General features: G+C 33.3%; 2 protein-coding genes across 2 annotated transcripts in view; one reads left to right on the top strand and one right to left on the bottom strand.

Annotated features, from left to right (window-relative positions):
* Window positions 1-1,334: 1,334 nt before the first annotated feature.
* Window positions 1,335-24,064, bottom strand: part of LOC120345184 (superkiller complex protein 2-like) — a 34,737-nt gene continuing 12,007 nt past the window's right edge. The window contains exons 7-28 of the mRNA XM_039414613.2: window positions 17,278-17,375; window positions 16,765-16,901; window positions 15,964-16,054; window positions 15,563-15,653; window positions 12,947-13,148; window positions 12,394-12,478; window positions 11,549-11,732; window positions 10,958-11,121; window positions 10,415-10,627; window positions 9,748-9,858; window positions 8,981-9,092; window positions 8,557-8,633; window positions 7,754-7,933; window positions 6,984-7,084; window positions 5,873-6,014; window positions 5,412-5,561; window positions 4,817-4,929; window positions 4,233-4,446; window positions 3,548-3,658; window positions 2,891-3,112; window positions 2,073-2,253; window positions 1,335-1,669 (exon numbers count right to left, since the gene is read on the bottom strand). Of these exons, the coding sequence (XP_039270547.2) occupies window positions 1,509-1,669; window positions 2,073-2,253; window positions 2,891-3,112; window positions 3,548-3,658; window positions 4,233-4,446; window positions 4,817-4,929; window positions 5,412-5,561; window positions 5,873-6,014; window positions 6,984-7,084; window positions 7,754-7,933; window positions 8,557-8,633; window positions 8,981-9,092; window positions 9,748-9,858; window positions 10,415-10,627; window positions 10,958-11,121; window positions 11,549-11,732; window positions 12,394-12,478; window positions 12,947-13,148; window positions 15,563-15,653; window positions 15,964-16,054; window positions 16,765-16,901; window positions 17,278-17,375 (3,140 nt within the window). The 3' untranslated portion in view covers window positions 1,335-1,508. The remainder of the gene's footprint in view (window positions 1,670-2,072; window positions 2,254-2,890; window positions 3,113-3,547; window positions 3,659-4,232; window positions 4,447-4,816; window positions 4,930-5,411; window positions 5,562-5,872; window positions 6,015-6,983; window positions 7,085-7,753; window positions 7,934-8,556; window positions 8,634-8,980; window positions 9,093-9,747; window positions 9,859-10,414; window positions 10,628-10,957; window positions 11,122-11,548; window positions 11,733-12,393; window positions 12,479-12,946; window positions 13,149-15,562; window positions 15,654-15,963; window positions 16,055-16,764; window positions 16,902-17,277; window positions 17,376-24,064) is intronic.
* Window positions 19,966-23,783, top strand: LOC144411646 (iris-like). The gene is made up of 8 exons (XM_078113063.1): window positions 19,966-20,191; window positions 20,627-20,752; window positions 21,100-21,282; window positions 21,744-21,888; window positions 22,440-22,602; window positions 22,739-22,875; window positions 23,033-23,162; window positions 23,254-23,783. Exons 1-8 carry the CDS (start codon window positions 19,992-19,994, stop codon window positions 23,400-23,402), a joined length of 1,233 nt encoding a protein of 410 aa, XP_077969189.1. The 5' UTR covers window positions 19,966-19,991; the 3' UTR covers window positions 23,403-23,783.

Below are 24,064 nucleotides of genomic sequence, written 5' to 3' on the forward strand. Positions count from 1 at the left end.
GCTACTGAACGTTGGAAGTCATAAGTATAACACCAACGCGTCTCAGGAAGTTTATCAGTGTGATGTAAAACGATTACGTACCACTAGTACCCCCAGATAGATATTTTGTCAATATCAGAGTTTTAGGTTGCCCAATTGCAGTAGCCTTAAAACACAGTAATAAGAAATGTGTTTGAATAAATTCGCAAAAATCGTAATAGCAACAAATTCAATATTTTTTATGACTATTGAAAATGACTCCATCAATTAAAATGAATTGAATGTGCATTCCATCTCCCTATTATCAAATCACCAACTTCAAGTGACCATAAAATAAGTATATGTAAATATATATACGCTTTGCAAGTGACCAGATACCTGGCAGAATAGAGCGTGCGCACGGTGACGTAACAATGAAAAATTTAGCAGCGCTCAAGCATTGGTCACTCGGACGGTGACGTAACAATGAGATCTTCCCGGGGAGGAGGAAACCCATCTTAATCATGTTGCGAATCACGGCCTTGCGTTCGGTTACCGGTCCATGCCGGGCAAGGGAGTAGCGGATTTAACCCAATGGTTCTAATCTCGTCTCATTGACCCCTCCCTCATCCCATTTGGACACTCTTCACTACCCCTCACTAACATAAAAAAAAATCAGTTTTCGTTTGCTGTTTAATCATTAGCTGGTGATTGCACTCTAGCTTTTAAATATGTATTAGAATACTAATAAATGAGTCAAATACAAAATAGTAGTAAACTTTCTCTCTGGGAAAAAGGTTGGTAACCAGTGGCCGGTATTCGATGCATGGCTTGATTACGTTTCCACAATATAAGAAAACCAAATAACATGGTCGTTATTTCGTCATCGGAAGATTCAAATTTAGTTATGGGGATCTACGATAGTAAAAACGGCCGCTAGTTCCTAATTTCAGCAGCTTGAACATTTTTAAACCAAGTGGTTTTGGGGAGAAGTAGAAATATAGAAATCCGATCTCCTAAACAGGGCTATCGAATAAAGTCGTAATTTCGACGGAGTCAAAATTCATTTCGTGTCAGACCTTATGATTTATAACAGTAATAATCAAAGTAAATATTTACGACAGAAGTTGATCATGCATTCTCAACAGACAAAACAGCAAACTCCGAAGCTTTTGATGTAAATAATGGGGTTTTTCGAAGCTGGTGTTCCTCCGACTTGGCGTCCAGAGCTAGATCAACACACAGCTGTTTTTTTTAAAGACTCCTAACTCCATAGTCCTGTTCTTGAAGACTATAAAAAAAACTCTTTATTAATAATACTCAGATGACTTGTTTTCATATAAAGGCAATCTATATAAATTCCAGCAGAAAAATGATGCTATTTTGGTATTTATTTATTTACTATTATTCTAGATAAAGTAATAAATATACATAGAAAGGAAAAATAGAATTTGACAGAATGATTTCTCTGGATTGCAACAAAAACCACAATACTACATCATATCATGATCATTTCGTAGCTCTGACAACTCCATTTCAAATCATCAGATTCATTGTGTGTACAAACTGGCAGCAAATACAATATCTCGCTTAATCAACTCTGAACATTTTTCCATTTTTTGATATAAACCTGGATCGCCAATAACCCGAGCTGCATTCCTAATATCTCTACACGTTTCATTCAGTCTTTGAATTGTGCGCACAATAACACCTGCAATTAGATAGAATGTTAATGGTAGAGTCCGACACAATATTTATCAATGGAATTGGTAAGTAGAAAACTGGTAGGTTGATATTCACAGTAACGCAACTTCTAGTTCTTCTACTTGATACGCCTCTGCTGCGAAGGATAAAGCAATTTAATATAATACATAAACCAAAGGTATCATCCTTACATAGCTTTTTACATTACTCGAAATCAGTCATGAACAAACTGAATGGACTCCATCTGGTTGGTAGTTAAAAAAATGTTAACAATAAACATAGCAAGTGCTATACATAATACATATATATGAAACTATTTAAACAAAAAACTTGTGATTTTCAATTCATTCCAGATAAACTGTAAAACATGCTCGACTGGTTAGGACAATAGAAATGAAGTAGAGAAATACCTTCTTGTACTTCTGTGAAGTTTGTAATTTCTTGGAATGAAGTTCCTTTTGCCCACTCATAAACGACCAATGTTAAACCAAATTTAAGTTCAGAAACAAAATCTTCTGTAGGTTGACGAATACCACAATGTCGTTGAACTTCTCCAATTTCAGTAGCAATTTGTATTATTTTATTCATCCCCTAGGATACACATTAATTCTATATTGTACAACTCAGTTACAGTTCAACCTACGAACTTCAGAATATAGATAAGATAGGATTTCACATTTATCCTATAAGACGACTAAATTGTAAAGCTAACCATGTCCTCTCGTCCGATTACCAGTCCATGTCGGGTATGGGAATAGTCGACCAGTTTTTATTTCAGATGTGAACCACCCTACAACGACGAGGAGTTCAGCAATCCTCTCGCATATAATTATCCCTCACGAAGATTCGAACCCGCGAAAATACAGTAAAATACAGAAGGTCAAAGTGGGGTTTCTACAGCGATGTCGGCCATGGCTTGCAAAGCGTAACTGTTTGAAATGCCACAGATTGCGTGGAAATCGCTATATAATATATTTGAATAGTCAATAGAATGCAGACAAAGCATAGGATACCCTTTTTTCTACCAAACATAGTCTCCCTTTTCCCAGTTGTTATTAAATCACATGAAAATATAAAAACGAGTAGCTCAATTATGGCCATATTTTTTTGACCATTTAGTAAAAACCGGTTGCATTTCAAACTACATGGATATCAACATCCATCTTTTACATTGCACATCAAATTAGGAGCTATTTTATACAAAACAATTGAATACTACAAAACTTACTTTTTCAAGACAAGGAGGTACAACAATTTCAGATAAGTTCATTTTTTTTTGGAATACAGCACTTGAGAGCAGTGCAACAATTTCTTCTGGTTCCAATGGGGAAAGAACGTTCTCAAATACAAGTTCAGTCAGTACGAGCTCATGACTTGAAATTTCACACGCAACTCGACCTTTTAATTGAACAGCTTCTCTCTCATCAATGTATCGGAGTTCCTTAAGAACCTGAAATAAAAAAACAATAAATTCGAGGTGAAACTGAGGTTTGGATTGAATTTTTGTCTTTATATTCAATATGAAATTTAGGAATAAAATCAACAAAAGTGGAAACTGACGGTACAATTGAGATGAGCTGAGTCAGTGTATAACAAATGAGGCTCTCAGCCTCCTGGGGGGCCATGAAGCAGTTCTCTGGTTGCAACAGGAAAAAGCCTCCACAAGGTAATAGCCTCCTTTCGCAATGCCTCCTTTCGCAATGACAACCCGAATTTTAAAGTAAATTCACTGATTTTTTTGATACTTCGACCATTATGCATTTCTCTTACTTTGAAACATGTTCAAAGCGAATCAAGATATTTTTACTGAAAAGCCGAAAGCGCAGAGGGCTTGTTGATAGTCCATTGAAGGGAGCACAAGAGACCTTAGTAATCACTTATTTACCTGTACTCTGTCCTGATATTCGGGCAATAAATGAAGACTTTCATCTGACAACAGATATTTTAAATTGTCGAGTTCTTTCTTAACTTTCATATATTCTTCTACTTCAGAAAGCTAAAAAAATAAAATGAGAAAAAAAATTACTTTCATGAAAAAGATTTGCGTGGATAGGTAAAAAAGAATATGGGAAATGAGAAATGCCACTAAGACCTATTATTGTAATCCACCTATGTATGTATTGACAACATATTTCTTAGTCCTATAAATCCAACTATGTCTCTCCACTCACTCCACCTTAATCAGGATAATGAAATCTGAAATAAGTGATGCCAAGTAAAAAGATTACAGTTGAAAAAAGATTTTAAAAATCAGAGTACACGTTGCAGCACACAGGTTGTTGATCGGTTAAAGATTAAATGAAAATTCTAAACAGAGTTCATATGTGTGGGGGAAGAATGACGAGTTCAGAAATATGCCAAGCAAGGAATGTATCAAAAAAGATTGAGAACCACAGATTCATACTCAGTGAAGTCCTAATAAAGTAGTTGTATGTCTTAATGCTTGTTCTGCTGAAAAGTGTAAGAAAAAAACTAATCGAAATAAAAAATATAGTACATTTTTCAGGTAACAATACTGACACCAGTAGTTAGTTCTGATAGGATTTAAAATGTATACCAAATAGACTTACAATTGAGTTGAATCTTCCACTATCTACACAACTAAAACCAGTTTGAATCACGTTTTCCAAGTATTCGATTCTGCTCAAATCTTCCACAAGTTCAAGTCTTTTTATATCGAAATCTCTTCTTGGATCGAGTGATGACAATCCGTTAGGATTGTTTTCAATTAATCGTAGAAGTTCTTGAGTGGTAACACTGGTAGATTGGCTTGGTGGATCATCTCTGGAGAATAATATTGAGATTAAAAATAATCAAAAGTAAAATTTTTCAAGAGCAACAAAAGATTAATGTTTCATTTCACATGATGAACGACTCAAAATTTGACCAGCGGCAACTGATACCTAAAATATATAAAGATCTATCTAGATGGAAGAAAGAAATCCTTCGGATTTGGCGTTGCTTGCCCAATTTATTACATCTTGATTAAGGTGGTGGGGCATGGCATGGGATCTGAGCCTGAGACATGCAATGCCAACACAGTTAAGACTAACGCTTTAACTACTAGGTAGTTAGCATAATCTACCTTCAAAGGTATTGCTAACCAATCAATACCCTAAATATTTGTATAATGAAATATTGGGAGTAAAATTACCTAAATCTAGGTATTTGTCTCTTCGTATAATCATCAATTATTCTATCAGCTTTGATATCAAGCTTACATGTTGTTAGATAAGAGATATCTTCGGCATGAATTGTCACAATTTCCTGTAAAATTAAATTAAATTCTTTTTTCAAATAACAAACTATAAAGGAAGGAAGTGTAAATTAATAGCTAATATGCATTAAACTATATTTCATAGAAATGTACACTTTTGGCAATGTTTGTATTTTTCAGAGTTAGTTCAAATGAGAGATCTTAATAATATAATTAGCCTCAAAACAACTTCTCATTCATGAAATGGTCAATAGACTTTGTGACTATCTAGTTGTGCAATGTATTGCTAGTTTACCAAACTACGAAACTTCCAAACAACCTGAGGCCGGTCTTTCCAGAATATATATTTGACCATGCAGATAAATATCAGTGCCAGTGCCTCTAATTAAGATTAAAAAGTCAAGAAATTAAGAAGAACAAATCATGGTAAAATCACCCCCCCCCCCCCAAATGAAATAAAAAACTTTTAAATTTGCAGCTAAAGAAATAATTTTCTAGGCAACACAAAAGTGTCATCCAGCAAACGACATACCTGTCCTACGGAAATTTCCGGTCGAAACAATGATTTTTGTAAAATAGATTGTGGTGATAATTTATGTTCGCCAGTATCTTCTTTTTCAATTTCAGATTTTTCACAAAGTACAAGAACCAAAAACTTTTTGTCTTTACCCGAGGTATCAATCTGTCAAACAATGTAGATGATTCGATTACAGACAAGATTAAGATTTATATCAAAGACAATACCTTGTTGCCATTAAAGGGGTTGAACACCATATAAATGTGGAGGGTGTGGGAAATATTTTCGATCTAATAAAATTCTTTTCATTCACACCCATTGCACGAACAAGGAAATTAAAATTGAAGGAAATGAAAAACTGCTGCTTTGTTAGAAATATTATCCATAAAAAAAAGTTTGCAAATGACAATGTGATTTGAATAAATTTCTACACCACAGAGCAGTAATTAATTGAAAATGAAAAAAGGGTGACCAACCTTCAACGAAACAGCCAAATGTTGCTTATATTTTTCAGTATCTAGTACAAGCACTCTTCCTGGTTGAAGATTTTTCAATCCAGCAGAAGACAAATATAATTCATTTTGTAGACGTTCACGGAGTTCTAGTAATTCTATACAACTGAAATGGATAATATTGTTATTTAGTTATTTACATAATATAAATTCAAAACAAATTTAAAAAACTGAAAAATAAAAATAAATGAAGTTTTATTAAATTATACTCAAAATTCAATGCCTGGCCAGATTACCGTAGCTCATTTTCAAACACATACAGTGGTGGGCTTACTGATATATTCGCAAGGCAGAAAGGAAATACATTTTCTGTTATAACAGAAGTTAAAAATTCTTTTGATTACTACTAAAATCAGCAAAGAAAAAATGATAAAATTTTCTCTTGATTTTGGTACATCTGGTTGCCAAAAAATTTCCAACAAAAACTACAGAATGATCGAATAAACAAGCATATGATTGCTTGTTGTTATGCCGGACAGTGCTAACAACAATATCTTCAAAATGTACAGTAGGGCAGGACCGTGATGTTGGAGAGTCGGAGATCTACATTTACCATGTTTTCACTAGAGTTGGAACTCTGAATTTGTCAGAGTCCGGCGTTGAAATTGCAAACTTTAAATGGTGATAAAATAAGTGAAACATCCTGCTAAAACTAAAAAAACATTAATTTCACCGATTTTTCATTATCAAAATGACCAGCCATTACAATTGAGATAAAATCTTGAAAATAAAAATATACAGTTTTTCACTCTTTAGATTAAACTATGCCAGTTTTCGATGTCAGCAAAGAAAAAATGATATAAATTTTCTTTTGATTTTGGTACATCTGGTTGTCAAAAAATTTCCAACAAAAACTACAGAATGATCGAATAAACAAGCATATGATTGCTTGTTGTTATGCCGGTTTAATATAACTCCCGGAGGATCAGTAGTTGTATTCATATCTTTATTGGCTGCTTTTTCCAAGACACTGTGGAGTGCGGTTCATTTAATTCAGCATACTATCATAAACAGACTATATTATTATAATCCCATATCCATGAAAATTTATAACTAAAAATGTTATGGTATTCACCTGTCATAATATTCACCAAAGTCCGTTTCCTTGATAACATCAGCTATCTCTTGCTTGCTTTTAATGATTGAAATAAGTTCTTTCAGTCTTTTTTCTTGCTCCTGAAAATTGAATGATGAAAGTATATTTATCATTATTTGTCTTGGTTCTCAGCAAAACCTCACATTGTGAATGAACCATCTGGGTTATTAAAAAATACAAGCTCCAACTTTTCTTTATAATTTTTCACATGACATATTTATATGCATTTTGCTCCAAACAAGACTCAGCACAAACCGCCACTGATAGATAAGGAGCTACTAAAGTTTGGAATGAGTTTACAATTCGGCATTGCCTGACCAATTTATTACATCATATGTGAGGCGATCGGTATGATATTTGAACCCGAGCTTTTAACCTGTGAATGCGATACATAGTACATCATAGTTCAGTCTAACTTGTTAACCAACAGGCCAACTCGCCCACAAAGTGGATTTTCATATGACAGTAGGGACCAGATTTAGGTAATAATATAAAATAAAATATTGGAGACATAGGATAGACAATACAGAGTCAGAAAATTGCACTAATATTGTACATCAGTATCAATTTAAAGTGAAAATGACAAAAATCAAAATGATAAGAACTAAATTTCAATGATTCAGTGATTCATATATTAGCACAATCGCTAATCACAATACACAACCAATTAAATGATATCAAATAACTAATGAAATTAAACGATAAAGTATACCTACAGAACTGCATAACTACAGAAAAACAAAAACCACCTTTGAATCTTTTCTGGAATGAAATTCCGCAAAACTTCTTTTCATCATATCTTGCACTCTTAATTCCTCAACTCTGAGTAGGTTGAGAATCATTCCATATGTAAGGCGAAATTGAGATTCAAGCTTAGTCGGACGACCCAACATCATCTTATGAAGATCAGATATCTCAGGTACATCACCCTAATAAATGCAAAAATATAATTTTATATAACATTAAATACAAATATACTCTCCACTAATGCTTACTGTGACAATTGTCTTCAGTAGCCTCATTTCAAAAATCGTGAATACGAAATTATGGATGGCAACTGTTAACTTGGCCTGCCTGATGGGTTTTTCTCTTGTTCACAGGAAAGTAGGCAGCATTACAGCCCTATTACAACAGTGCTTACAACAGTGCTAACAACAATATCTTCAAAATGTACAGTAGGGCAGGACTGTGATGTTGGAGAGTCGGAGATCTACGTTTAACATGTTTTCACTAGAGTTGGAACTCTGAATTCGCCAGAGTCCGGCGTTGAAATTGCAAACTTTAAATGGTGATAAAATAAATGAAACATCCTGCTAAGACTAAAAAAAACTCAATTTTACAGAGTATCTCTAAAAGTCTATTAAAGTAAGCTTGCATAAATCAAAGTTTTCATTATCAAAATGACCAGGAATTACAATTGAGATGAAATCTTTAAAATATACCGTTATTTACTCTTTCGATATAACTTGGCCTGTTTTCTATGCCATGACATCTTTGAACATTATATATATATAAAGCAAGCTTTACCAATATCTGTCTGCCCTATTATTACCTTGCATAATATTATAACAGTTCCTGTTGTGTCTTTGCCGCGTCTACCAGCCCTGCCTGCCATTTGAATGTACTCACCTGAATACATAATGTATTATCGTACATAATCAAATTAACATTATATAAACATGTCCGTAAATTTTATCAAATTTAAAGAATCAATTCAAGTATTTCAAACAGACCATTGGTCACCGTGACAACTAAATCTGCCGATAAAATGAAATTATTAGTTTCTATATTGAAGTATGTAAGTAATTGTATAATTCACATACTATTACCAATTATTTTATGGCCACATCTCTTGGACCTAGGCTCTTAAATATAAAGCTCCATTTTAGATTGCATATACTACATTCATTAGGAAATTAACATTAAGCATAGTGTAGCTTAAGTCTAGTTTTCTACAATCTATTCTAGCAACTTACCAGCATGCAATTCTCTCATACAAGTTCCATCGTGCTTCCTAATACTATCAAAAACAACAGTACGAGCAGGCATATTCACTCCCATTGCAAAAGTTTCAGTTGCAAATAAAAGCTGAATGAAAGGGAAGAAAAATAACCATATATTATTGAAACCTTGAAAGTAAGATCTAAATTTAGAAACAAGCCTTAAAATAAATGATTCGTATTATCTAAAACAGTGGTTCTCAAATGTTTTATTCAATGCCGTCCTTACAAAGACTCTCAAAAATCGAGCCGTGCCCCTGCTCTTCTATAAAATTACCTAGTATTAAATTTAACAGGCTTCCATTAATTATTGTATGTGTCACATTCGATAATAAAAGCCAGCTAACAAGAGCAAAGGAAACATGCATTACAACCAAACAATAAAAAAAAAGCAAGCTCCTTAATTTTCAACTTAGTGAAAGCCTTTAATCGAGAAACCATGAACAAGAATTCAAATTGCTAAGAAATGAATTGGGATCAGAGATGTTCAATACAGATCAACAAATACATTAAAAATTGCATATATTCCATATAGTTTATTCCAGATTTTTGGAAGAATCTTCAATATTTAAAATTTGTCATCTTCAGCATGTGAAATTTGATAATCAGGCGAAAAATAAACTTAGTTTAACTGCTAATACTTCTTCTAATCAGGCTGTATTACAGAAGTATTCCATCATTTATTTAACAAAGACACCTACTCATTTGAAAACGAGAAAACGTAAGCATATGAAACCACTTACTTTAACTAGTCCCCTTGTGAAAAGCATCTCAATAACTTCTTTTAGAATAGGTAAAATTCCACTGTGATGAACTCCTATACCACGCTGTAGTAATCCAGACATATGAGTAACCTGCAAATAAATTTCTAGTTAGGCATTTTTTAAATCGTTCATAATTAAAACAGAAATTTTTTTTAAAAAATATTGCTTGTACAGGGTCTCGTTCGAAGTGAAAGGAATGAATAAGCGCTGTACAAAATATAAAAAATACTACACAATTTGAGACAAAAGTATAACATTATCCAGAAATTTAACGAGTAAAGTGATTCCTAAATATGTCAATTTAATGCCCTCACAACAGAAACTTCGGTGAGGGTAATTATGACAGAGAAATTGCTGATCTGGTGGCTTCAACTCAAAAGAGCTAAACTTGACAACATTGATTCGAAAAAACGGCGAAAAAGTGTATTTTTCCATTATAAACCCCTTGTAGGTTTTTAATGAAATGCTTTGGTGAATATTGCCTAAAAGTATTAAACCAACTTGAACCTATAACTTTGTGATAGTTACAAATACAATCCTATCAAAATTTCCACATTTGTCCTTTCCTCTTGATATTGTCGAACAAACATAATGCTAATACAACCAATTGATTTCAACTACAGATAGAAACTTTTCAATCCCATACCTGAGGTAGCTTCCTGTCGCTACCTTTTAATTTCTGTACACATTTATTAAAAAATATGTGAATTTCACTTTTCTCTGCAGAAGATGTTAAATCAAGCGATGTAAGCATAGATGCATTGTCGTCGCATCTTTTCCGAGAAAAAGTGAATGCAACAACTGGTAATTGTTCTTTCTTCCGTAGACGTTCAACAATCGACAACCATACACCCTTGTCCTAAATAAGATGTAGTATCACGTCACTTAACTATAATTATGAGAAATAGGAGAAAATTTAATTGCAGACTTGATAATCAAATTGGTAAAGTGATGTAATGAAAGAGAATTGATTTTACACCTATTTTTATCAAGACAAAAAGTCTGCAGTGGTTCACAAACTTTATCCAAAACTTTTCTCCCGGATGAGCATTGGATTCGAACTCAAGTTTTAAACCTACAAAGCATTCAGAATTTTATCTAATGCTTTTACCACAAGGCCACTGCAATCACTTTTTCGGATTGCCTAGTACAATAGGAATATTCTTTAAATAAAGAGAATATTTTATACTGATCCAGGGGTTGCTCCTTTTCCACTTTTTGCCCCAAATGATTTCTGATGTTTGCTTGTTCTTTCCTTCTTAGCATCGATTGCTTTTGTATAACCAGTGGTTTGAAAATTTCTATTGTGATCCAGTAAAAGAAACAACTCATTGCTCGTCTTATTGCTGTTTCCTAAAATGAGATGGATAAATATCGTTTAACTATCTCGCAAGAGCTAACAGATAAAATTTTGAAGATATTTATGAAAAGATCTGTAAATATGCGAGCGTGAAATATATTTGATGAAGAATTTATTAGATGACACCTATTTGCACATTTTGCTCTGGACAACGCTCTGTGCAAGTAGGCACTGATACCAATCGATACACTACCAACTACCATTGTGCTAAGTGTTAGGAATACGCTTGCCATCACACTTCTGATTACCCGGTTGTGCAAGAGAATTGCTGGACTCCTCAATGTTACAGGGCGGCTTTCCCCACCATAAAACAGTCTTAGTTTGCCAAATGATTGAGATGTCTTATAAGCTTTCCTCTCCCCGAGATAAACATGAAATTCTCATCCTTTCCATCGTATTTAAGACCAAGAGACTACTTACCAGTATACAAGAAATGTTCCAGGGGTACTGGTCTTTTCAATGTACTGATAACATGGATTTTTTTCTTCTTAGTCCGTCCTACCCAGTTGGCAAATTCCAAAGTGTTTGGCACTGTTGCACTCAGTAGAATTACATTGCAATGTTCAGGCAGCATAATCAGAACTTCTTCCCAAACCACACCCCTCTGTAGCCAATAAACAAAATTTTCACATTCGTGTATTCGAATTACCAGTGCGCATTTGTAGGTTTTCATAAAAACAAAAGTACAATGGGACAATATTCAGAATCAATAACTGAAACTTCCTAAGCTGCCCACAAAAATCTCTCTTCTAAATAGTATTTTGTTATGAATACATTTTTGAGTTAAATATGGGTCATTTTCGGGGCGAAATTATTAAATTGATGAAAATCAGTTCAGAATACCCATAAAGAAGGCATATACCAGTCATTATTTATTAAATGTATAGCTTCAAATTTTAAGGCATTTAAATAATTATTGTTGTTTAGTTACACGTTTTGTTCATATTTTGGTTATTTTTGGAAAGTGTAAGAACAAAATAAAATAATTACCATCGTTCATGTGGCATAAAAAGTTTCGGTACTCAAACAAATAGGTAGTCGAACACCAATCCTGAACGATCTATGTTCAACTACCGAGGTATTACTGTAGCTATTTTTGAAAAGACCAAGGTATTTTTTTATTCTGCATTATCTACCCAATATATTGACCCTGGTGGGAACGTACTGAACCTAAGAACGTTGACCCGCGAAGCCAATATAGTTGAGTCCAAATCTCTAACCACTAGGCCTTCTCACCACATTTTCAAGCTAAGCAAGTCACCAACCTCTGCATCATTAATGTAGTGAACTTCATCAAATATAACCCATTCCAAGTCTCTGATAACTTCAGAACCGTTGTACAACATAGACCTGGCACGGAAATATAAACTTTAATCCACTACAAACTCAGACATAGTACAAATTGGCAGCACAAATGTTCGGAAAGTTGCTGCCTTCACAGGCTACCGCAGGGAGAGAAACACCACACCCATTGAAATTTAAATAAATGCTGAAAATATTGAAAAATAGCAAAAAATCTCTAATGGTAAAAACGCCACTATTCACAATAACCCAAAAACCACAAAAAATGCAAATTCATTCTCTGTTGGACACATTCTCCATGAGAGTTAATGCCAGTATTGTTATGTTTATGCCACTTTTAAGTTTTCCAGCGTGGAATAGCTTTGAAATAGCACTAAGGTCATTAATAAAGCATGTTAACTAAGAACAATTGCTTTTTGAACTTGTTTTGGGCACGAAACCAGATTACTTCATTATTAGTAAATGGTAAAATATTTTTGATAACAATGGCAATAAAACCCTGTCAAGTGAACATACCTCAATATCTCAGTTGTCATAATTAAACAAAATCCTTCTGGATGAAGTTGTACATCACCAGTCAGCAATCCTACATTGTCAAATGTAGTTTTGAAATCTCTGTATTTCTGATTAGAAAGAGCTTTTATTGGAGAGGTATAGACCACTCTAGTCATATGCTTCTTAGCAAGAGCAATAGCGTATTCTGCAACAACAGTTTTTCCTGAAAAAGAATTTCGGAATGTTGAATTTCAAGTTGCTGGATAACATACAATGTACATACCATACATCCTGGCAAAAAAGCCAAGTTTAAAACACAAAAAAAAGGTTGTTGAACTAAGGGGTCGGCTTATACGTGCATAACTCTGATCACACTGAAAATTCCGCTTATATGCGCATAACTCTGTTCGCACTCAAACGAAATGACATTATGCTAACAGCTATAACTCGAACCATGCTAAGAGTTAAGAGCGTACGATTTGTAGGGTTGGCTTATATACTATACATACAATGTATTCTTGGCTATTTTTATAAGAAAATTTGCTCAAAGTAAGGTTACAAACACTCACTGAGAAACACTTATCAGTGATCGAAGCTTTGGGTGACCATGAAAGTGCCAAAGGCTACAGACACTAAGAAGAATCGTCGTGTGGAATTGCTCATTGGTAAATTCAGACAGACGCAAGACTTGGTACAGTTCATGTAAATTTCATCAAGAAAATAGCTATGGGGCAGTTATTATTAATTCTACATACTGAAGCTCTTGGATAAAACTTTCGAGTATATTTTTTTTCCGTTTGGTAGTAACACTGACAATAAACAGGTGAGAGCTAGATGTTGAATGGCAGAAAAATATGATTATTTGATTGCTCTCACAAAAAGATTCTCGAAGTGGTAGCAACACATTTTTGTGGTTGTGCAAGAAATATATACGCTATGCATGATAAGCAAAAAATGTCTTAAATGCCCTTAAGATATAATAAAAAAGAAAGCCATATATGGACAAACATATACGAACTAATGGGATGGCAAGAGGGATGATTCCAGAGCAGGCACATATGAGTAATAAATACCGTATTTGCTCGTTTTGTAGCCCAGGCCCATATTTTTTTAACCAAACTCACCAACCAGGCCCCTATTCAAACCGGCCCTTATTCAAGAACGGGCGCTTGTTATTTTTAAAGTAAAATTGCGACACCCTATCAATATTGAAACGACGCACTTGGGCGTCGCGACGCTCAGTTTGGGAACCATGGTGTTACGTAATCAATGCTATCTGTCATGTAATTGAACGCCTAAGGCGTGAGTGTTATCTACCAGCGCTTAAAATTCAACAGCGTTGTGACATAAGCGCTTCTTATTTCCTATTATTCTCTACCACTGAAAAATCAGCTTTTACATCTGGCGGGTATTCAAGCACCGGCCCTTATTCATTTTTATGTTCTGTTCACACGGGCGGCTATTCAAACGGGCTCTTAATCAAGATCGGGCGGTAAAACGAGCATATACGGTAATTGCCTTTCTATGACTTAAAATTAGAAAAAATGTTGTACAGAACCGGGCGACTCATCTTCAAAAAGGCCCATTGAAAATTGCTGTCAAAAGCCTAAAAAGACCTGATACCATAAAAGTACAATGTATTGTCTAAAAATAGATAGTGAGGCAAAAAAATTTCACGCATTTTGAATTTTTAAAAAATGTTGGAGTTTTTTTAAATTTACCCTATACAAGACTGTTTCCAGACCTACTTTTTGTATTTTTAAATTTTCTGATTATTGATATTATAATAAAAAAATACGTGTTCCAATGAACTAATTTGGTTTATTAAGAAAAATACGCCCATGGGGATTGTATTTTCACGTTTACAAGTTTGGGAAACATTGGTGTATAAAAAAAGGTTAGAAAAGACTTTCTTGTTTGATAACGACATAAACAAGTTATATGACCACGCAATGTTCAAGACAAGGTATGAAAATAGCAAAATTCAAAAACAAATCCTTGCCTAGGGCATAACAACAAAACACGAAAGATAATTAATAAGCAACAGATTACGCCCAACTCGTCTAGTCTCGATGAAAATTAACTATGCACTAGCATAATTCCGACTAGATCAAATATAGCCGTTTCAAAGATATAGTATACAATGATACTTTTATAGGTGGTTTTTTTCTAAACCAAGATACTTCGTTGTATGAACAAGATTGCCAGCGGTGTTGCTTTTTTTATTTATAGACAAGCACTTCTTTCGATATTAAAAATAGAAACAGTGTGTCTGTCTAATAAGCAATTCCTTTCCTAATTTAGATACCGGTAACACAAATTACGGAAAAATTTCTTGTTAAGGTGTGTAGGTGGTAATATTGTGAATATTGAGAAAAATACTCCGAAGTAAGCAATTTTAAATAAAAATTTGGATTACAACTAAACAAATGAATTGTATAATCTGAAAATTGTATTGTGTTTAAATATATAGTTAAATGAACAACAATTTTTTTTATAAAATATATTATGTTCATATTACTCAATAAGATAACACAGCATGTTCACTGAATCGCTAGCATATTAGAATAATCATTTTTGTACTAACCAAACTATATACACATAATCTAAATTTAAATTAGAAAAAAAATAAATTACCAGCAGATGTATGAGCAGCAACAAATACACTTTGATGATTTTCCAAGTAAACAATAGCTTGTTTCTGAAATGTGTCTAATTCAAATGGATACTGAAATACAAAATATAAAGTAAAGTAAACGTTAACCTTATAAGGTACTAAAGTAACTTTTAGTTTTCTACTGTACAAAAATATAAAAAAATGTCCTGAATGCCAGTGCAAAAGAAGGTGTTTTCTAACCAACAATTGTATCATCTTTTTCAAGCTGATATTCGAAAAATCTATAAATATTTCTAGTACAATCAAATGAACAGCCACAATTACATAAACAACAAAGGCTTAAAAAATATGAGTGCAACCAGGAAAAAGGTTAGGGTTAAAAACAACTTAGAGTAATTTAAAAACACTTGATACTAATTACCTTGTGAGCCATGTTTGAAGCAATCTTAGACCATTCTGAGACTGGTTTACTGATATCAACATTGACAGCCCATTCCTCAACTGGAGAAATCCTAATAATGAAGGAGGAACAGCGAAACATAGTTAAGGCAACCATAAAAAATACAAACAACAATCATAATAGAGGGCAGGAAAGGATTCACATATTTATCCCAGGGAGATGAAAGTTGATACGTCAGCTTAACATGGCGAACCATGGCTTCTGTTCCGGTTACTATTCCATGTCGGGTATGGTATTAGATAGTTATCTGCTTTCGGTAGCATGGACTTGATGGTGGAGGAAGCCGTAATCAACCAGTGCTTACGTGAACCACCCTAAGACGGCAAGGAGTCCAGCAATCCTCTCGCACATAACCATCCCCACATGGGATTCGAACCTGGAACCTGCACAGAGGTGCGGTGGCGAGCATCTTCTTAACGCTTAGCACGATGAGCCATACCAAATATGAGCAATATCAGGACATCAGCATAAAAATGATATCACGAAGACAATAGACAGGCAATATCTGTAATTGTCATATTTTTAATGCTCATTTATGCCTTTCACTCCAAATAAGGACAGGAAAAGCAAATATATAATATCCAAAAATATGTAAGGGGGCCACTATTTTTGTAATTGCCTTTCTAATCTAGTACACCCAGGGTGACGGGGTGAGCATGGGATTCTAGCCGAGATTTGAAACCTATGATGCAAACACGGGTCATTCAAACACTTCTTTAATACTTCTAACAGGTAACCAATGATGTCGACACAATTTCTTACATTGCCAAAGTATTTTCTGTAGATTCCTCATGACTAACCAACTTTTTATTTTCATCGTTTGAATCTTTTTTTAATATATCTTCCAGAGAATTACTGCGCACAAGGGTAATTTCATCTTTTTGTTTTTCTTCAATTTTCTAAAGTAAAAATACAAAAGTTACGACCAGCAGTTAAGTAGACCCCTTTATGACAGCAAGAATTTCTGCAATCCCTTTCAAATGATTATTGCCCGCAAGATTTAAACCGGCAAGTGCGATCATAATGCTTAGCATGATGCGCTAAATGCATAGCAGATGACAAGAAAAAAAATCATTGGCTCACTGCATCATCCTCAAAATATACTAATAATAGTAAAAATTTGGGAGCTCCAGAAGTATTTGCACCAAGATGGCGCACAACCTCAACATAGTATGTGTACCAGGTTAGGGTTCAGGTTGTGTGCCATCTTGGTGCACATACTTCGGGAGCGCCAAAATTTGTCATTATGTACTTTATCAAACTTTCAATATTTACTTCGTTATTGGTGTCAACATCATCCAATATCCAGCCATGATTATCTACATCTTGTATCAGATCAGTAATATTCAAAGTTTGTGAATCTGTTGTTGAACCTATTAAAACATAAAACGGATATATTCTATAAATGTTTGAAAACATTTTTCCGTTTTCTAAAAATAAAATCGTGAAATACCAAAAAGATAAGATAATAGTATTAACCAAGTTTTTTTGAACATACGTATATACAGCAGCAATAAATACCGGCATTATTACATCACTAAGACCATTGTTCAAAAATAAAAAATTTGAGAAAAGAACAATTTTTTATTACTTTAACACTTATATGTTAACTCTCTTTTTTAAATGAATATCACTATACTCATAGATTATAATAATTGATGATTAATACAAATAGGCAAATAAGTGTGTGAACGTGATCAATGTAATATTAGTCTGAAACTTGAATCAAGTCTGTAACTAGCCTCAGGTGTTCTTACATAAAATTTCAATGATGATACTGTTACTTTATTTGTATCATTCGTAAACAAGCATTTGAGATGTAGGCTCAAAATATCGTTGATATTATTGGGCCTTTTTCGTTTCGTCATAACTAACCATACTAGTGAAAGTCGTGAGAAGAGCATCATCTTTAAAGTGATGTGTATTATTGTCAAGCGATACCATCAAAAAAGTATATTTTTGACATTTGAAAAGTTGTATATCATGAGTTTGAAGGGATGAATCAGATCACAGCAGGCAAAGACAAATTGGTACAAAAACATCATTCTTAATTGCCATATATGACTCTGTTCACGATGTTGAAAAAAAAAAACGCAACAGTGATTAAAATGTCATTCCTATTGTCACACGCATTGCAACTTCTTAAATAGTTTCGACCAAAGTCATTTATTGCCATAAACTGACCTTGGCTTAAGTGAAACTGAAAGGATATAGTCATATCAAAACCATGACAGTCGTCAGAGCTTAAGAATGATTCGTAATTTTCAATGCAAATTCCTTACCACAATTAAACTATACAAATCAATTAGCATCTTAAGTAATGCAAATAAAAATCATTTAAGTATCTTAATAATATAAAGTGTAAACTAGAAAGGTATATAAATTGAACAACAGTTTATCAAAGACTTGTTTGAGTGACAAAGTTTGTTTTGAGTGTTAAATACATGGCATGGAGATAATGTAAAAAATTTTAGACAGAAAAGTATAAAAATTGTATATAGATGAAAACAAAGTTAGAATAGCTTTATAGTTAGTTCAACTAACTTGCCAAAGAACTGAATATGTGCAATGCTGATATATTTAACAAAACAACTAAAAGATGCAAGTCAATCCAGCAATCTTTGGACAATTTCCAAAATTCAATGTGAAATGCCTTAGTGTCACTGCGTAAATGTTTGAAAATGTACACAGTTCTATTGAAAATGATTTTAAATTTTTAGCTCCATATGTTATACCAAATTATGATAGAAATTTGTCATTATATAACTTTCACTTATAACATCCTTGCAAATGTTAAAAATATATTACGGAAGGAGCAGTCTTAAACTCAACCCCATCATAGCATATTGCATCAGAGCAAGAAAGTATTCATTGACATACAGGCTTATATCCTGCAATTCAAATTCAATAAGGTCACCTATTCAAGATTTACTAATATTAACCTTATATTAAACCAGTATGGCTATCGTAATGTTATTTTCGCAATAGAAAAAGGGCAAAAAATTGAATGAGTTGCAAAGTTCCATCAGTCATACAAAATGTAGAAATTAAAGAAAATAAATTGCAGTTTAAAATTGAACTAGCATAGGAAATTAGTTTGCTGTAGCAAGTAGAGTTGATATAAAAAGTTCATCAATATGAACAAATTGATAGTAATTGGGTAAGTATGCAATCTAAAGCATGCCACAGCAAATTTATTAACTTGGTTTAATAAGACGCAGTATAATGGTCTAATTTGTTTGTATTTCTCAAAATATATAACATAACTCACCAAATTTCAAAACTTTGATTTATTATTTTGCTGATTTAATAGTTTAGGACTTAATATTAAAAATGTTAGGCCCAAATGTCTCTTTGAAAATTTTCTCCCAAATAAAGAAGTATTCAGGCCGTGAGAAAGCAAAGGCCGGAAGTAGTTGAAATATTGAAGCAAGATGGAATTCGGAACCGAGTGGAAAAGCATATCCTGAATATTCAAAAGTTGGCATTTGCCATTTTGATTCTTTCCTGTTTTCGATTTCGAAGAACAGCTTTTTTCTACATGTACATCATCAGCAGCATTTTCTCCATATTTAGTGAACAAACATTTTAGTTTCGTCAAATCAGTATTTTCAAGTTCAAGAGTAGAAATATAAAGCGACTTTATCAGTATTAATCAGATATTCAAGACAAGTGATACAATGATGAAGAGGCAGTTAATAGTAAAAAGCAAGTTTCTTCTTTGAAACTGTATTGTATGTATTAATGCAATGGTTTTCAACCTATTCTTGTGAGTCAACGTTTTTAGGACATACTAAAGCGGAAACACTAAACTATTTGTATTTAGCAAGTTCAATTTTGACAAAAGATTAAGCACTGGAATCTGCATAGTTATGACTATTATATTTATTTTTCATACAAGATATTTATATGACTTCTTTTTTGAACTGGGCTAGAAAGTTATTATTAATCAATAGCATTCTCAAATCTTATATATTTGTTTCAGAACAATGAAGTTACTCGTATTAGTAGTGTGTGCGTTGAGCGCATTAGATGCTTGTTATGCCAAATCTAAATCTAACGTTCGAGCTATTGATGACTTTTCCATGAGTTTACGGGAATTTTCAGGATCAATGTTACATGCAATCGAACAGAAGAGAATAGACGATAAAGCTGATGAAGGAGGCAACATATTCTTCTCAGCAAACAGGTCAATAAAATATGTATATGTTTAAGATACTTCCATGTCAGAAAAAAGGTTATTACAATGTATCCTATTTCGTATAAAAAAATAGCTTTTCACAACTATTTTCATCTTTAAAAACAATCTGCTGAGCACCAGAGGGACTCCAAGAAAACAAACCTACATAATATTGATAAACAATAATTTTTTTTAAATGACGGTAACTGACTTTGGACATAGAATAATGTGTTTTCTTGACGTATAATATAATAAAATGTATAAAATACAGAATTGATATAGACAGGAGTTGTGTATTAGTGTATATACTAGAATTTCATTATCATCTCGGAGACTTCGAGTCTATTTCGTATTATACCAGAGTAATTGATGGTAAATGTATTTCAATTTGTGGCTAATATGTTCTAATTGTTTCTGTGACCCCCCCAACTACTTTCATTTCAGCATTGCTCATACTCTTGGAATGATAATGGCAGGAGCAGGAGGAAATACACACCAGCAAATCATGACAGCTTTGATGATAAGTAGCAAACAAAAATACTCTTCATTCAACATCAACAACTTATTCAAGTAACTACAACTTAATAATATTTCAATTTAATCGTAAGAATAAAATGCATTAATTTTTTTAGGCCATCATAAAGCAATATTTTTATTGAAAGTATATTTTCGCACCAAGATGATCTCTGCAGATTCAATACAATAAGAAATATTCTACATATCGAAATCTGTAACTGGGAACTATGTGAATATTGCTTACCGGTAATTCACATGCAGTTTTTGCAAAAAATTTCACCTCACTCATGGACATAAAACTCTGATGTAATTCAGAGTAAGGCCACTATTCCTTTGCTGCTACAACAGATTTAGATTTTCAACTTCAATTGATACAAATTGACAATTTGATTTATATTCAGAAAAATCTTCAATAAAGTGTTCAATGAAAGCAGAGTTGTAGATATAAAGAGTCTTATGGCAAATGCATTATTTCTGCAACAGTCATACCCTATAAATACCAATTATACCAACACACTTGATATATTTTATGATACTGAATTGCAATGGGTGGAATTTTCTCAGAATGTGGAAACAGCAACTGTGTAAGTATGCTATTTTTAGTCTATATGAAATCAACTAACAAATAATCTGTGTTAGGGTTATGGCCAGAACAGACCCAAAACAACACAAATAATTGGTTTTCATAGAATCCATCTCCATGCATCCGAAACAAATAACCGACTAACTAATCCTATACCCGACATGGATTGGTTAACCGGATGAAAGACCGTGGATAGGCATATGATTAGGCCGTCTCTCACTCTTTTCCTTCCCCCGAGTAAATATGTACATAAATGTAAGGAATCCATGGGCAGGGGGTATATTACCTTGGTTAAGACAGACAGTCCCCAAACTCGTAATTAAACTAAAATAATGATAATCGGAATAAAATTATGGCCTAACCCTAACCTGGTACACATACTACGGGAGTACCAATATTTGTAATTGTATTTTTGCTGTTATTTATTTGTTTTTATTCATGCCATAAAATGTTTTATTTCAGTATTAATGGTTGGGTCAATCACAAAACAGACGGATTCATTACTGATATCATAAAACCAACCGATCTTGACAACATGGTTCGGCTCGTTCTTGTCAATGCTATTTTTTTCAAAGCAGAATGGCAGAATGAAATGAAACCCGTGGGGGTAAGTTTCCATAAGAGGTTAGCCTAACTTACTACATATGATCAAACAGTGTTAAGCAGTGATATGTAGAAGGAAAATATATGTAAGTAACTAATACGCATGATGATTGCATAAATAGTAATGTGTAACATGAAGGTTTTTAGACTAATAATGGCAGACAATAATCCAGATTTACATCCATTTATTTCCTCAGCACTTGTTCCTAAAAAAATTCCGAACAAAATGTGATATAATCATATGCCATTTTCGATTGTCTAAGAAAAACAAATGTCGCATTGGACATATTTTTAAACACAAAACATAATAAATAAAATAATATTAAAATGTGAAATATTTATTTCTGATGGACAAAATCCTACTTTATTCCTCTTTCATTGAAAGGGACAGGGTGTTCCACCCCTAACCCATAACTTACTCATCGCAAATACACCATAAAGAGTATTATACTTCATTCAGGCAGAGTTGCAGTTTCAAACTTCCTAATGTACCTTTATATTGAAAATTTTGTGACAACAAAGTTTACATAGCTGACAATATATTTATTTTCCAAGGACAAAACCTTCAATGGCACGAATGGAGAAGAAATTGTGGAATTCATTGGACTGGGCTCTTATGAAGTATCTTATCGATATGAACGAAATGCAACAAAAATTGCAATTCCATACAAGGATAAATCAGCATATCTTGTAATACTGTTACCAAAGGACGAGACAGGTGACAAATTTTAGAAATGCTGAATGATGACAATTAAAAAAAAGTGTACACGGTTGCCGGAACACTTTTTACGCTTGAACACTTGCATAAAATATGAATTCAAATTGAGTGATCAGTTTACTATCTACCAATTTAGCAATGAAGCAATATTCAGAAAGACAAAAACTCATCAATTTTGCACGCGACCTACCTAATCTGGAGAGTTGGACCAAAACCAAAGCAAATTTCAGCATGCCAAAGTTCGAAATAAAGCAAGAATTAGACCTTAAAGACGTAAGTTGAATCATTTTTGCATCAGAACACATTACAATTTGCAAGCCAATTGATTACTTTGTAATTCGTTAAGGCATGATAAAACAAGTTAAAGATTACTGTCCTGAATGTCTTGCAACCCTAATAACAGAAATCCTACTTGTACAATGCATTTCAGCTTTTCACTTCTCACATGGGGATACATGATCTCTTCTCTAGCAAAGCAGATCTTTCTGGCATATCAGATGTTGAAGATCTCTATGTATCATCATTCACACATAAGGCAAGAGTGAAAGTAGATGAGGAAGGTACATGCTAAAAATTACAAAATATCAGCAGAGCACTGTGTACTTCCCGCTTTGTTTAGAACAATAAATTGAAATTATTTGTAATTTACAGGAACTATTGCAGCAGCAGCTTCAGCCGTTGGTATTTCAGCAAGATCTTCAGGAGGTGCGCAAGTCATAACAATTGATAAGCCTTTCATTTTCGCAATATACCGCGAACGTCAGGCTATCTTCTTCGGAAAATTAAACAGAATTGGATAGGTTCACAAGGAATTAATCTGCACCAACCATGTACCATAAAACTTTTTGAACCAAAGTATACCAGCACGTTCATCTGAAGCTCATCCCAATAGTTCAGTCAAATGATCAGCTGTAGAAATTCGAAGCTACTTCTTTTTTTTTCAGAAGTAACATGCTGCAACTCAATGTCACAATATAATACATTTTGAAACAACAGGACAAACTTGATAATTGAACGCATTGATAATTGACAAAAGTTGACTATATTTTTAACATGTCTAGTTATTATTAGAGTGTATTATTAGAACTGAATGATCTATTTACAGAACAATCTTGATTTTATTTACTGAATAAATTGTACCATTACTCATATGATAAACCATGTCCTGAATGCTTATTTGCTTTACTCAAGAGGAAAATTTAAAAAAAAAACATGTCCTGAATGCTTATTTGTTTTACTCAAGAGGAAAATTTTAAAAAAAAAGACTTCAATATATAGGAATGTTGCATGCCCAGGTACAGAAGATATGAAATTGAATTGCCCAGTGTTTTATGGTTGATCATTTTAAAGTTTTTTACGCACCTTTAGTTGTGACAATTTGAGGTTGTCTAATATACCATAGGTCAGACAGACAGTGTGTTAACGAACACTTATGTCAACTGTAGATAGACATGATGAAGTC

The sequence above is a fragment of the Styela clava genome, chromosome 5, assembly GCF_964204865.1.
Source record: "Styela clava chromosome 5, kaStyClav1.hap1.2, whole genome shotgun sequence".
In the NCBI taxonomy this organism is placed as follows: Eukaryota; Metazoa; Chordata; class Ascidiacea; order Stolidobranchia; family Styelidae; genus Styela; species Styela clava.